Raw genomic sequence first — 14,740 nt, forward strand, 5'->3', positions numbered from 1 at the left:
CTGCAGGCAGCCGTGCAAATGTAAATAAATGGTCTGGCAGCCTGCTGCAGGTTGCCCACCACTGTCTTAGATTGCACACTTTTTTGGGGCAGGGACTGTATCTTTTTGTTCTGTAGGTACAGCGCCTAGCACAATGGAACCCTGGTCTGAGATGGGAGCTCCTAGGTGCTGCCATGCTACAATTCATAAACAAAAGAGATGAAAAGAGTGTTTAAGATAGTCAAGTACCATGAAGAGGAGCGGAAAGATGCTTTTTGACGGAATTAAAGTTATAGAATTGGGGTTGGGGGGGAGGGGGAAGAGAGAGAAAAGAGAAATGGGATGGACAGAACAGCTAGAAGGGAATCCGATTTCAGAAGAGAGACCCAGAAGGAAGATGGCTACAGTGAAAGAGGAACTGAAACGCAACACTTCACCTTAGCCTATTTATAGAATTTACCTAAGATGTGAACAGTTGCTAGTTACCAAATCCAACGTTAAAACTAAGTTTTGCATCTTCAGGGTCAGCTTCATCACTCCCCCTCTAACACTCTAAGACACATGCACAATCATCAAGGCTCCCAAAGCACATATGAACATACTGTCAATCTGAATAGCTGAATATCTCCATGTTTTATTATACAGTCAAGTGCCGAAGTCTCATTTGTGCAAAGGCTGCTTTTCAACCACAGGGAACAGGGGGATAACGACAGCTAGATAAATGTTAACAGAGAACAATTTTTTTATTAGTGACTTCAACTCTATTCAAAGGGGGGTCTCCACACAAAGTCTGTAGGCAGATTTATCCAGCCCTCCCCCCACCCCCCAAAAAGCGGGCATTCAGTACTACACAGCCACAATGAGAAAAATGGAATAATTTGAGCTTTCAAAAAAAGGTTCTAGCTGCTCTTTTTTATGGCATTGAATTTTTTTGATACATTCAAAGCATTATTGCCTCAGAAAACGGATCATGCATCTTTATGTTGTCAGACAAATTTTTAACCTGTATTCTGTCATTTCTAGCTACATTTCAAAGGTGCACCAAATCTACAGTTTTATACCTTTTTTTAGTCGCATGCTTTGCCTATATGCATGCGTCGATAATAAATATTAAATACAGGAAAGAACATAAAAGAGGAAACCAAACTGACATTAGGAATATTTTGTGGCAGCTCTGTTAAGTCCTGCAGAAAAAGTTGAGGTAACATCGTGGCCACACCACTCGGCTGAGAGTCATTTGAAATTCACGGAAGTTTTCAGAAATTCAAGTACACAAACACCAGCTGGAACTCTTCAGAAATGCCAGAGAAAAGGCTCGACATTTTTTTTTTTTTATTGTTAATCTATTAGCTGGCGCTCACACAGCTCCTTGTAAATCCTTTTTCTTACTCGTGGCATATCTTCCTGGGAGAACTGAAAAGGCTGGTCTAAGGCGAGGCACTTGCAGTACTGAGGAAAATGAAAAAGCTTAATTGAAACAGGAAAATTGACAAGAAAAAAAGCCACATAACGCTTTAAAATTACACTCTTACCTGGAGCACAAAAACCCCACAGTCACTGTCATTTTTCTGTTGTGGAATGCACTGAGGGAGGAAAAAGACGCAAGACATTAAATGACATGTCTTTAGCCCTCCTTCAGTTTTCACTCTATGTTCTATTTAAAATCCAAAATGCGATTTTGCAAGATTAGGGAGTTCTTTTTATTGAAAACTGGTGACTCTGCAACACGTACAGCTTGAGTTGCAATTACTTATTTGGGGCCCAGTCACGCCAGGGGAGGCAAACGCAGCACCTTGTTAGGATCATGCCTAGTATTTAAGAGAGTAGATATTTTATGACCGATAAATTACAGCTCTCCCTCCTATATCTGGTGTTTAATGACCAATTCAGGATCGCTTCCTCTCAATTACTTTAAATAAATATTTTAACATTACTGTCTACTTTACTCAGGTCAGACTTCAAGACATCAGCAAACTCACGCAAGCCTAGAGAAATGTTTCCCTAGGTATTTGTGCTATAGAAGGTGGATCCCCATCCTCCCCACAGATCTTGAAGGAAGCAATGGGCAATTTATGGGCAGGCCATTGCAAGGTTTCAGTTAGTGGCCTGCACACTGCACGGTTGCTGGCCTGGAACGATGCCTGCAAAGAGACAGTGAATTCACTGCAAATGACAGCCTTTAATTTCCTGGCTATGCCAGATCATCTCTCTCTCTTTTTTTTTTTTTTAATACTTGCAACTCACTAGCTCTCAGACATTCATATTTCCTTTAAATCCAAAGCATTGCAAGAGGAAAAATGATACTTTCCTAGAGCCAAAATCATCCACCTCACAGGGCTACACAGAAATAAGGGGGAGACGTGCATCTGGGATCCTCTCAGCATTGCCCTGGAACCTAGAAATAGCTCCGGTGAGTGGGGAGCCGTTGGGAGACCGTCTAATGTTCAATGACCTGTTTTATATCCTCAGCCATTATGGGGCAGTTATGCAAGTCACAAATTCCCTCGTTCGCATTTCACACAAGTTGTTCCCTTTTATCACTGCTAGACATAGTTTATTTGTTAGCGAATATAGTGCTGGTGAAATGTGCCAGACGGACAGCCCTGGAGACCAAAGCACTCTGTCTATCCACAGCATATATACAAAGCCCTCTGTCTATCCACAGCAGTAGTTGTCTTTCACTTCATACTGTCCCCTGCTGATGTGCTTCAACCTTTGGGAGCAGTCACCTCTAAAGAGGAGAGGAGCTGGTCTCTACTGAACACACAGTTCTTTACCCCTGTGCCAACATGGGTGCTGACTGTAGTGGCTTTTGCAATGTGAATAACTTCTCCACCAGGGTCTGGGCGGAGGCCACCAGCTCACTTAATAGGAGAGAGAGGCCTGGTGGGATCTGAACGAGCAACCAAGAGCACATTAGCAAGCCCAAGTCATCCAGCTTCTTCCTTTTCGTTCATTTAAAAATAAGTATTTACTGCTTCTTTAAAATAACGTGGATTTAAAAGTGAAGGCGGCCCACGCAAGAGACTCAGCTTGTAGAAGATTCACACCGGGGTTTAGAGGGGCTGGCACTAACCTTTGTAACAGCAGTTTGCCATCCCTGAAGAAACTCAGGATGATTCTTCTCTCTTGCTTCAGTCAGTAAATACTTTCGTATGTTCTTAAAAAGAAAATCAGAGCCTTACGGTTACACACAAATTAAAGCCAAGGAGAAAGGCATGCGGGTACGTTTAACCAGCGTGAGCTTGGCCCTTGTGCTTAACCCAGCTCTAGCGGTTAAGGAGAGAACTAACTGGCTTCATTGAGCACCAGAGCTGGATTTGGCCCTCCAGTCCACGCAGAAACGCAGTGGAAACCCCACCACACTTGGGACAATTAAAAGTAGATTGGGCAAAGTGTTAGAAAATGAACTGTAGAGAAGAATTTTGTACTGGCAGGAAGATGCACTAGATGGGCTAGCCTTGTCCAGTTTTAATTTATTTGATTGGCCGAGCTTGTGGGGCCCTGACACACAATTTGATTGCATTTCTCTCTTTGAACGTCACATGATAACTTTTGACCGCTGCATCCGATCAATTCCAAAGTTTCAGGGCAGGTTCTCGGCATCAATACATAGAAGCCTACTGATTTGGGGGAGGAGGGGGGGAATCGGAAAATCCAAAAGGGGGGAGGGGGACAGCATCTGGTTAGCAGAGCCACAGCTTCAACCACCTCTGTAATTCTCTATAAATCAAAGAACTGGTTGTTGGCAGAAATGAATACAGTCCAGCATAACCACCTCTCTCATTTTACCATGTCCCAATTAAGCTTACAATGTTGACACCCTTTAAGAGAAAGAAAAGAAAAAGGAGAATAAAAATGGGGGGGGGGGAAATAGGGAGTCACACGGAACCCCTGCCAGGGGAGAATGGGGAATTGTGGCATGGTGAAGATTGCAGAAAGTCCCTGAAATACATGGGAACGGGAGGGTGGCACACAGGGAGCTTGTGAACAATGGGAATGGAGGGATGCAAGAAGCCCCCGGTGTCTGCAATGAGCATGGCCTACAGAAGCAAAATGTGCAACTCTCTAGTTCTATAAACATCAGGGTATGTCGACACTACAGCTGTGCCGTAGATGCTTCCTAGATGGACGGAAGGGGTTTTCCCATTGATGTAGTTAATCTACCTCTCCAAAAGGTGGTAGCTTGGGCAATGGGGCCTAGCTGTGTCTATAGGAGGGGTTAGGTCCACCTAACAACGAGCTGCATTTTTCATAGCTTTGACTGATGTAGCTAGGTCAATCTAAGTTTTAGGAGTAGGTGAGGCCTCAGCTTTATCTTCGGCAGTTGCTGATGGGAAACTTATTTTAATTCTGACGTCCTTTCTGTGAGCTCTGTGAAATACTCTGCCTTAATACACACTACACACACTTCAAAGCTGCAGCCTGCTGTATTAGCAAGCAATTAGGTCAGCTTGGCAAAACAGCCACTAAAACTGGTCAGTCCAGGCCAAATTACTTGCCTATGTTTTACCATCATGATTGAAATATTATCAATCGACCAGACATTTAAGAAAAAAAATACTGGTACCTGCACTCCTCAAAAAAATAAAACAAAACGATCTTTGGTTCACAAGATGTGCAAACGGCTATCTTATTCCTCTTTGAACAATGGATTTCTCTTACTGTACTAGGCTTTAAGCAATTGTTTTTGTGGGAGTGCTACAGAAGAGAACACAACAGAAAAAGTTTGCTAGACACAGATTGGTTGTATAAATATGGCAATGGCAGACCTGGGCTTTATTCCCAGGTCTGGCACAGAGTCGCTGTGACCTTGAACAAGGTCCATGTCTCAGTTTCCCCATCTGTCAAAGAAGTTAATAACTCTCCTGGACCTTTGTAATCACTTTGAGAACTGGATGAAGGCAACAGAAGTGCCCAGTATTTATTTTATTTTTAGTGCATGCACAGAGATTACATAAAGCACGATGCCTCCAAAACCTAGACTTATTTTGGATAGGATAAAAATTTAATTCTTAAAGCAAGGATCCAAGCACTTTAAGCGTAACTATAATAATTCCTCTTACCTCTACACAAAATTTAAAATGAATGCCTTGGGAATCGTAAAATGAAATAATTCGGTTAGGGATGTTCACAGTAATGAGGGACCAGTGGACTTCCAGGTGAATAGGAATTAACAGGAGAGTCTTTTTGAACAAGTCCACCTGACAAACAAAACAGTAAGTATTACCAAACAGGGGAACAGACCACGTGCAAGTTAAATACGCTTCCCACAACATTGTATTTCTTTTAAAACAGAACATCTTTGCCCTCTCCTGACCCTGAAAGTTCTCTTCTTTTAACTCCCTCCAAGAGCTCTTCACGCGGGCATTTCAGTCACACGTTTGTGTCTTGTACTAGATGCAAGACATTGTTGCAGTCGAAAAAAACAACAATGAACACTGTGGGGGTTCCACAATTAGTCTTCACCTGCAATTGCAACCAAGCACACTCGATTTACGTGTTACAACGGAGGGTGGCGTGGGCACTCACGTTAACTAACATGGCTAACACAACCTGCAAGCAAGCTAGGCCATTTATACATCTTCGGTAAGGACGTTTCTGCAGTGAGAACTCAGCTGATTTGTACCGACTCTGCAGTGCTGATGGCGGTAAAAATGGGTCAGCAGATTAAGCAATCAGGACTCAAAGAAACCACACAGAAACAGCATGCCGAGGCACTTTTCTGACCCGTATTCACTGTAACATAGCACTTTGTTCTTGCCCAGTGAACTGCAGCTCGGACAATGAAGAGGCAGAGATACTTTCCAGGGCAAAGATTTTCTTCCTGTGTCTGCACACTGCCTAGAACATTCGGTGTGCTTCTATAAAGTCCAATAAGCAATATAAAACAGGGCGTGACTCTCCATTGCAAAGTCAATGAAAGAGGAGGCTAATATACCATACAGTGCCTAGCACACCAGGGTCCTGTGCCATGACTAGGGCTATGCAGTGCTACTGTAACACACACAAAAAAATCAATAGATCTAGTCCACAAGCAAGGAATCAGAGGGCATAGGGAGCGACAACAACAAAGTTTCGGGTAAGGGATGACGGCATCTTAACGTTGAGGACAACAGTTCCTTAAGGAAGGTTTTACATGCTTACGTTGTTTAATTCCTAGTGCTCGGAAAGGCAATGGAAAGCAAAAGTGGATTTCCAGATCCCCATGCACTAGATTTTGGTTTACACGAAGAGCCATTACACACAACGGAACATTCGGAAGGCACAGTGAACAACTCATCCTGCATCATTAATGGAGCACAGGCAATTATTGGATTAGGATACTTTACCCAGCAGCAGAGGTACTGCAGTCAGACAGGCAAACAAGGGAGAAGGACTAATACCACCTTAAAAATCATATGGAATGGCGGGCTCTAAACAACATGGCAAAGTTGAGAACACGCCCTTTTTTTTTTTTTTTTTAAAAGAGTAGATTAGGATTTATTCTTTTGGAAGTAAGCCATTGGAACTGCTTTGGTCTTCAACTGCACTGTCCCCCTCAATCTTCTCTTTTGTCCCCCAAAAGCACAATATTGGTAGAATCTTGTTGTGTACACCAGAAACGCAGAAGAAACAGGACACTGGACTAACTGGACTGGTCTAATCCTGCAGGGTAATTCCTATCTATTTTTAAAAGCACTACGCAATTGGTACAAAGCATAGCGTCCATGCTATAATACTACGAGTGGGAGAGGGGCGGGTTACATCTGTCGTAAGGAAATAAAGTGTCCGTATGAACATTAGTGGGTAACACACGATGCAAACAAGCGGTCAGACAGATACACTTCTACACCGATATAATGCGACCCGATATAACACGAATTCAGATAAAACGTGGTAAAGCAGCGCTCCGGGGGGGGGCGGGGCTGCACACTCCGGCGGATCAAAGCAAGTTCGATATAACGCGGTTTCACCTATAATTAAATCACTAAGATTTTTTGGCTCCCGAGGACAGCGTTACATAGGGGTAGAGGTGTATTGCTACAGCAGTGCCTCACGTTCCTCTGTAGGCCAGGCTGCATATCCCATGTTGCACCACAGTCTCCCCTCTTGTAATCCAGACAGGGGGCCCAGCCTACAAAGGAGAACTGGGACATTAAGCAACCAAACTACAACTCCCATGAGGTGTTGCACCAACGTATGCAAACTAAAATATTTGGGTTTTCAGACAACAATTTTAACATTTTTGCAGAAAACAGACACTTTTCCTGAAAAATGTTTAGTCATAAACCCAATTTTCAATGCTAAATGCTCAACAGTCCTTGAAAGTCTGGCCCTCTGCCTTTATATCTGTACTTGAATTGTGAGAGTTATTAGTATCAGCATTTATATAACAATTTTTTGTGACAGCCTATTGCTTTTATTACAAGGGAAATGAAGTTTCCCCTCAGTGCAGTGGTGCGGTAAGAAACAGGGATCTACTTTGGAAGGGACCCTCAACAGTTTAGGGCCTGACTTTAGGGATTTTTTTAACAAATATTTTCAGGTTACTTTCATGTAATACAGTCCTGTCCCCATCTGAACACTCACCAACAATGATGTGAGCATAATCAATAGTGCTCTAGAACATGAGAACCAAAAAGTGACTAGTCTAGTTTCACTTACCAAGCTTTTGCAAAATGTATAAAGTACACCACTGACCATAGTGAAAAAACAAATTAGAATTTAATAAGTCCAGTTTTAATAAGCATTTAATAGTAAAAGATTTGGATCATCTAAACAGTATCCCTTTAAAGACCACTGGTATATTAAAAAAAAAAGTCACATTTCACCACAGGGGAGGTAAACAGAAACCTGATAGCTTTTCAATTCCTTTATTAAAGTACACTACAATTCCTATTTGAAGATGGGCTAGCCTGATTTTTTTGTTTAATACCCGTGTTAAAATGTGGCTCTACTGTACACGCAGTCTCTAAAAATGCTTTGTGCGGTTTCTTGTTTGTCATCTCTAAATTTCCGTACCAAATGTGCAAGCGTTTACAAATAGAGATTTTTTTTTTTCTTTCAGCTAACAGCCCCATACAAACCAACTTGACTTCGAGAAGCCAGGCTGAATTCTTTGTCTCTCATACACCATCACCAGCAAGGAGGGGTTTTGCCATCCAAACGGAGTTGTTAGCTACCACCCCTTTTTGCTAAGCTCCAAATGATAATGAAACTTTAAAAAAAACCAATTCTATTGATGATGCTGAAGGAGGACTAGAAGGCTTGTCAGCTGAGCAGTACTGAGAGGAGTAACAAGCAGTAAAACTTTCTTTTGTTACTTGGTACTAATGTAATTTCAAGTTAAACATTTTCTTGTGAGCGGGGGAGAAATGCGAAGTATCAGCATCCAGTGGTCTATTCTATACAAATGATAAGCAATCGACAGAATTAAATGGTACCTTTTTAGTCCATCGTTTTACACCATTATATCCTTTGGTTACCAGCTGTCTATGAAAAAAGCTGTTAAAAAAATGAACCTAGAAAGACAAATTAAAAAAAGAAATGAGGGCTAAAAGTGGTAGTCATGCCTAACATAACTTCGACATAATTAAACATCTAGCTGGCTAATACACAAGAACTGAAAAAGCAAAACAGCAAAAGAGACAAGCAAGTCTACAGATGTTTTAGCAAACCTTAAATAGCTACTGCTGTTCTTTAGAATGAAGAGAAACTCTCTATTTCCCTAGAACATATGATGCGAAGCAGTTTATTTTTTGAACTTGGCATTCCTAAGCCTATGACATGCAGCTGCAATCCTTTGTTTAGGGAGAAGAGGCTAAAGAAGAGTTACAGATATTATTCTCCTGCATTCCAGGGATTAAAATCACTGGAGGATTGGGGAAAATCATATTTTCCCATCCTCCCTACATAACTTGCTGGAAACGCCTTCCATTTTCTGCTATGTGACTCAGAACCAAATAATTTGATTGTCAAAAGATATAAAGTTTAAGACACAAAAATATGGACATCAGCGTTCAACCCTCTGGCCAGTTGCAGACTTCACAAAAATGCTTCTGAAATATAGAATACTTCTTTGTCTACTGTGTTACATCTTTTGCAAGTAACTACAACCTACTGTTGTGGCAAAAGGTTGTAGATTTTTACAGTTAAAACAATTCTTTAGCATTAGGTTAACACTTGTGTTAGCATCTCAATTAAAGGAAGAGATTAATACAAAATGAAAAGCTATAAGTCACATTTTATGCAGTTTTACAACATCCGTATTTAATAATCTTGCTGGTACTGAGGAGGTAGAAATTATTGCTTGAAAAAAGCTGGATAGTTCAGCATTTGAAAATGCTGGATAAAACCTATTAGTTATGCCAACAGAAACTTCTAACTGCATTCTACAAAGTACTAGAACAAGATCTCCCATGAGGATTTAAATTATGCACTATAAAAAGTGGGCACAGGCAGACAGATACACTCTCCAATACCACAGTTCTGGTTCATGCACTGAAAAGCAGAGAGAATACTAATGAGGAATCACTACCACCACCAATCAAAGAAGCAGTGCTCTACATTCTGAGCGAGAACATTAAAGGGTTGCTATACTCTGTGCAGCCAGCCAATCTAAAAATGGCATTGTGTGGTTTCTTTGTGGTCTCAGTGATTCCATATTCAATTTGTTCAGCTTACAAGTAAACAGATGGTTCTTCTAACTGTCAGTGCTACAACCAAACTCAATCCAGAATCTGAAAGTCAAGATGGGTTTCTTCTGCCCTGAATGTCAACACCAACAATGAGAGACACTAAAGCTGGAAAGTAGTTAAGAACTCTGTTGATGATGCACGAGCCAGAAGAGAATCCAGCTCGCTTTCGTAATTTTTGTGGCTCTGCGAGCCTAAAAGGAATAAAAATTTGTACCGGTAAAGTGAACAAAAGACTGACTAAAGGCAGCAGATCTAGTGAGTACAGATGGGCTATTTTTACACTGTCACTTTGAATCATCATAATGGCATTTTAATCTGAGTTACACCTCCCTCCTATTTGACACATATACCTATGGTCTTATGCCATCTCTCCCTTTCTACCCCATAATGGGCACCTTTTCACAATGCTCACCTTGTCAGGGACTGCATCCATTATGAGTTCACCATACATATTAATAATCTGCAAGAGTTAGTAAAAATTATAATTTGCACAAAAATAACATTGTATTACTGAAAGTAAATCCAAGATTTGAGAGGGCATCTAAAAAAGCACACACCTTTTTTCTAACAAGAAGTTGACTAATTAGAGTAACATTCTATTATACTCTGGAATCAACAATGGGCTGCTAGAGCAGACATCATATAAGCAGATGCTTAAAGACTGCCTCAGTGTGAAATGTTGGTTTAATTCAATTGAAGTCTACTGAGGCACATCTGGAGGACTGCTACTCTCTGTTTTTTTGGCTATGGGCCCTGCATTGCTGTTACTTTCTCCTCTTCTAGCTAAGTGGGAGGAAATACTATCTTTTCGCACCTGCAACCACTGTCTTCTTGAAGAGGAAGTACAATGTGGTTGCATGAGGACAGGTCTGGGAGTCAGAAACTCAAGTTCTTTATTACTGGGTCTGCCAATGAAAAGCCACTCGACCGCTCTGCCTTAGTTTCCCATCTATGAAGCGAGGATAACAGTGACCTACCTCACACAGGGGGGTCTGAGGATTAGCTAATATTTTTTAACACTTTGAAGAGGTAAACATAAGCATCTCTAACCTGGTCATTTAGCCAGTTCTGACCATCCAGTGTAGCCAGATCATCCATATCTAGCATGTGCTTATTATAGAAGACCCGGAAATTGCAAGTGGAAGATTTTGGATGCCTTGTCCGATACTTCATGATTTCCCTGCTGATAAAAGGCTTTCTGAAACAGAATTGAAAAGGTAGAGACATGGATAAAGATATTCCAGGTCAGACCAAATGGAGCTGTTCCAGCAGGTGTCAGTTTCAATCTGGAATGTAAATTAGTGTGTCAAATAACTTTTCCTTTACAAGTACCAGAATATATTACAGCTACAAACCTATGGGAGAAATCTTCATTAAAGACTTCCTTTAATCTTGCCATGACATCTTTTTCACAGAGTGGAACTAAACTGCCATATTTCTTCATCACTTCATCTAGGAATCCTTTGAATACATCAGATAAATGAAAAAGCAAACATGTAAAAAGTTGAGTTCTCTAGTCCAACAAAACCAGATATTAGAAATATTTAATAGCACAGTGTCCCACCCACCCGGTGCCAAGTTGCTGCATGCAGTTAATAGAATACAAGAGTTAAAAAGCTCAGAGAGGCACCATTAAAGAGGGGGGAAGTGATCTTAAAAGTCATCATCTACATAAAAATGTTAAACACTTTGAGCCCCATTTTCTTCATTTACGCAGAATTTATACCCAGGTATCCCACTGGAGTTACTCTCAATTTATACTTCTATAAGCAAGAGAAGAACCAGTCCCTTTGCCTATTTCTATTAACATTTTACATATATCTTATTCAAACATTGTAAATTCAGGGTGCCATCAGTTCCTACAAGAATTAAAGCACTCATTAAAACTAAATTTCTAGCCGTTAGGTTATGAAGATAGCCTCCCACATGCAAAAAGAGTCAATGCAGTACTGTCTGCTGACAGCTACCATGCCTCCACTGCTGCTCACTGTTTTCTTGAACTGTAGTAAAGTAAAAACATATCAGAATCTGATCAATTTTTACTAACTATTCAGCAGAGAAACTTGAGAATCAAGTCAATTTCACCCTGCTGTTGCTTGTGAAAGCTCTAAGCAGCAGTGACAACAACAATTGGGGATATTCACTGGAAAAGACCAAAAGGTTGAGTTTAGAGGGAAAGTCTAGCAAACATATGTTTTCTGGCTGCTAAGAGAAACAGGAGTAGAACGCAACAGAGGGTCCTGTGGCACCTTTAAGACTAACAGAAGTATTGGGAGCATAAGCTTTCGTGGGTAAGAACCTCACTTCTTCAGATGCAAGGAGTAGAACGGTGGAGACATCATCCCATTCCAGCATCAAGAAGCAGGGTAAGTAGGAGGGAAAAATCATAAGAGAGAAGACTGGAGTAACAGATCATCGAACAACGTTGACGGTTCAGGAGGAAGAGACACCAAATTCTGCAGCTCCCTTCCAGCTGCCAGAGGGCTTTTTGGAATCGAGGGAAAAACTCCCAAACATATTGGAAGCCAGAACCAGACGCTTATAAGAAAGATGGAGCCCCAGAAAAGGGACCAGGGACATCACCCGAGTAGGAATTCCAGCATCTTTCCCTTTCCCAGGAGATAGGGGAGGGGACAGATAGCTCCCGTCTCACCTGGACATGGGACCCATTGCACTGGGGCTTCTCTATTTTGCATTAGCCTTTTGGCTAGTCCTCCGATTATTTAGAGTCTGATCAAGTTTCCAAGTAGCATGTGTGAGGGTATAGATGGATGGGGCAAGGCAGGGCAATACAGGATAAGGAGAGACTGATGGGATAAGTTGTTAGAAAATAAAATCATGGTATTTTGAGAGATTCTGGGGGAGAAATAGAAGAAGAGAAAAAATATAGGAGAAGAGATTGAAAACACAATGAAAAGGAAGATACATAAAAAGACAGGGAGGGAGAAAGGCAAAGAGGAAAACAGACTGAAAATAATGTAGGAAGACATATAGAATCATAGAATATCAGGGTTGGAAGGGACCTCAGGAGGTCATCTAGTCCAACCCCCTGCTCAAAGCAGGACCAATTCCCAACTAAATCATCCCAGCCAGGGCTTTGTCAAGCCTGACCTTAAAAACCTCTAAGGAAGGAGATTCCACCACCTCCCTAGGTAACCCATTCCAGTGCTAAATACCATACCATAATGTATTACTGGGGAAAGGTGAAGTGAAGCCAAGAAAGGAAAGAAATTATATTAAACAAAAGTAAGAAGAAACATGAACCACACTAAAAAAAGTACTGAAGTTCATTGCGGACTGTCCTTAATTGTAACTTTGTCAAACACTAACAGCATAGCTTGTATTCCTTTAAGTTGTAAAGGGTTGTGATCACAAAAGTGTTTTTCACCCTGGCTAGGAAATACTGTCTTCAGGTTAGACAGTGTTTGAGAAATTATTAAGCCTTATGCTACATATATGTTCTCATGCTTCAGGGACAGGACTGAGGAGTTCTTAGTTCTGTTCCTGGCTCTGGCCGACTTCTGATCTCACTTATGCTGGTATAAAGCAAGGGTAACTCAAAGGGGAAAACAATCCCAAATTCAAATCAGGCACAAAGTTGCAACCTCTCAGTGCCAGCTTCCTCATCTGTAAACAGAGGGCTGAAGTTCTTTAATGCTTGAAAAGAACATCGAGGTCCTCAGATAGGCAGCACTACAGACGCGCCAAACATTACTTTTTGCAACACCTTTGCACAATAGGGAAAGATTTAGATTAATCTAAAATCCTGGAGAGAGATTAAAAGGACAAACAAAACCACAAATATCAAAGAGGTTGAGAATTAAGACACTGACCTCATCTCTACCTTCCCTCAGTCTGACCTACCATCACATGGATCTTAGGCCCTCGTGCGATACCCCAAGGCTCAAAGAGAACAAATGTGCACTTATTACACCTTCCATCTGAGGCCCTAAGGTTTCTACAAACATTTTGTTAGTCTAGCTAGAAATGACTGTCTGGGGCCACGTGGATTGGCTAACTGGGCCTTTTTTGATGTCACATGTACCAACACACCTAGGACCTCTTTATTGGAAAACAAAAATCCCTTCACCCATTCTCTTAAATGGATCGGGGAGAACGCTATTGAGGGGGAGACAACATAAGGGACCTGGAGACCTAAAAGGCAGCCTGATGGACCCTCCTATCAAAATACTGTCCCTGCAGCACTTTGTGGTCCCTGCAGGCACTTGTAACCCACTGAATGAATATCCAAACTCAATTGGGAGTTCCATATGCCAAAATTTGTATTTCGCCACTGACTACCAGTGGAGCAGGATATGGTCCCCAGTTAATAACAAAGTATATTCAAAGTGAATACTGGGTCATAAACTGCTTATGAAAGCACAGCTGGGTTTCTTGGGAATGGAAAGAGAAATCCAAAGAGCCCAGAAACTCTTGAGAAAAGAAAGAAAAAAAAAAAAAAGAGGAAGTGAAAGTCTACTTTTTATTTTTCCTCTTTTACGAGATTTCATATGCCACCCCTCTCCCCCCAAAATTTAAAACTTTAAGAAAATTAAATATGAATGAACCAGAGTATTAGCAATCAATATTGCCAAGGTGTAAATCAGTAAGTTAATGGTGTACTTCCTACTTGGAAGAAGGCATTCACCTTCTATCTTTGTGCCTCACAACATACCTGAATACCACCCCCAATAGGGTGCTAATTCACATCCCGCTGGTGCTTACTGCTGTAATAGACTCATAGACTCATAGACTTTAAGGTCAGAAAGGACCATTATGATCATCTGGTCTGACCCCCTGCATGCTGCAGGCCACAAAACCGTCCCTACCCTTCCCTTGACTCTGCTGATGAAGTCCCCAAATCCTGTGTCTTGGTGACTTCAATTGGCAGAGAACCCTCCTGCTAGCGATCCCTGCCCCATGCTGCGGAGGAAGGCGAAAAACCTCCAGGGCCTCAGCCAATCTACCCTGGAGGAAAATTCCTTCCCGACCCCAAATATGGCGATCAGTAAGACCCCGAGCATGTAGGCAAGAGTCTCCAGCCTGACCCTTGTTAGCCATTATACTATTTACCTGCTATT

General features: G+C 41.5%; 1 protein-coding gene across 3 annotated transcripts in view; it reads right to left on the minus strand.

Annotated features, from left to right (window-relative positions):
* Positions 1-593: 593 nt before the first annotated feature.
* The window catches only part of SENP5 (SUMO specific peptidase 5), a 28,481-nt gene continuing 14,334 nt past the window's right edge, over positions 594-14,740 (minus strand). For 2 of the 3 annotated variants that reach the window (XM_005286001.5, XM_065557700.1), the window contains 8 exons: positions 11,015-11,120; positions 10,710-10,857; positions 10,072-10,119; positions 8,406-8,483; positions 5,046-5,183; positions 3,056-3,139; positions 1,512-1,562; positions 594-1,428 (listed from right to left, as the gene is read on the minus strand). In XM_005286001.5, the coding sequence (XP_005286058.2) occupies positions 1,318-1,428; positions 1,512-1,562; positions 3,056-3,139; positions 5,046-5,183; positions 8,406-8,483; positions 10,072-10,119; positions 10,710-10,857; positions 11,015-11,120 (764 nt within the window). In that variant the 3' untranslated portion in view covers positions 594-1,317. The remainder of the gene's footprint in view (positions 1,429-1,511; positions 1,563-3,055; positions 3,140-5,045; positions 5,184-8,405; positions 8,484-10,071; positions 10,120-10,709; positions 10,858-11,014; positions 11,121-14,740) is intronic. The other variant, XM_042853800.2, reaches the window with a different exon arrangement.

Source organism: Chrysemys picta, chromosome 9 (assembly GCF_011386835.1).
Source record: "Chrysemys picta bellii isolate R12L10 chromosome 9, ASM1138683v2, whole genome shotgun sequence".
Taxonomy (NCBI): domain Eukaryota; kingdom Metazoa; phylum Chordata; order Testudines; family Emydidae; genus Chrysemys; species Chrysemys picta.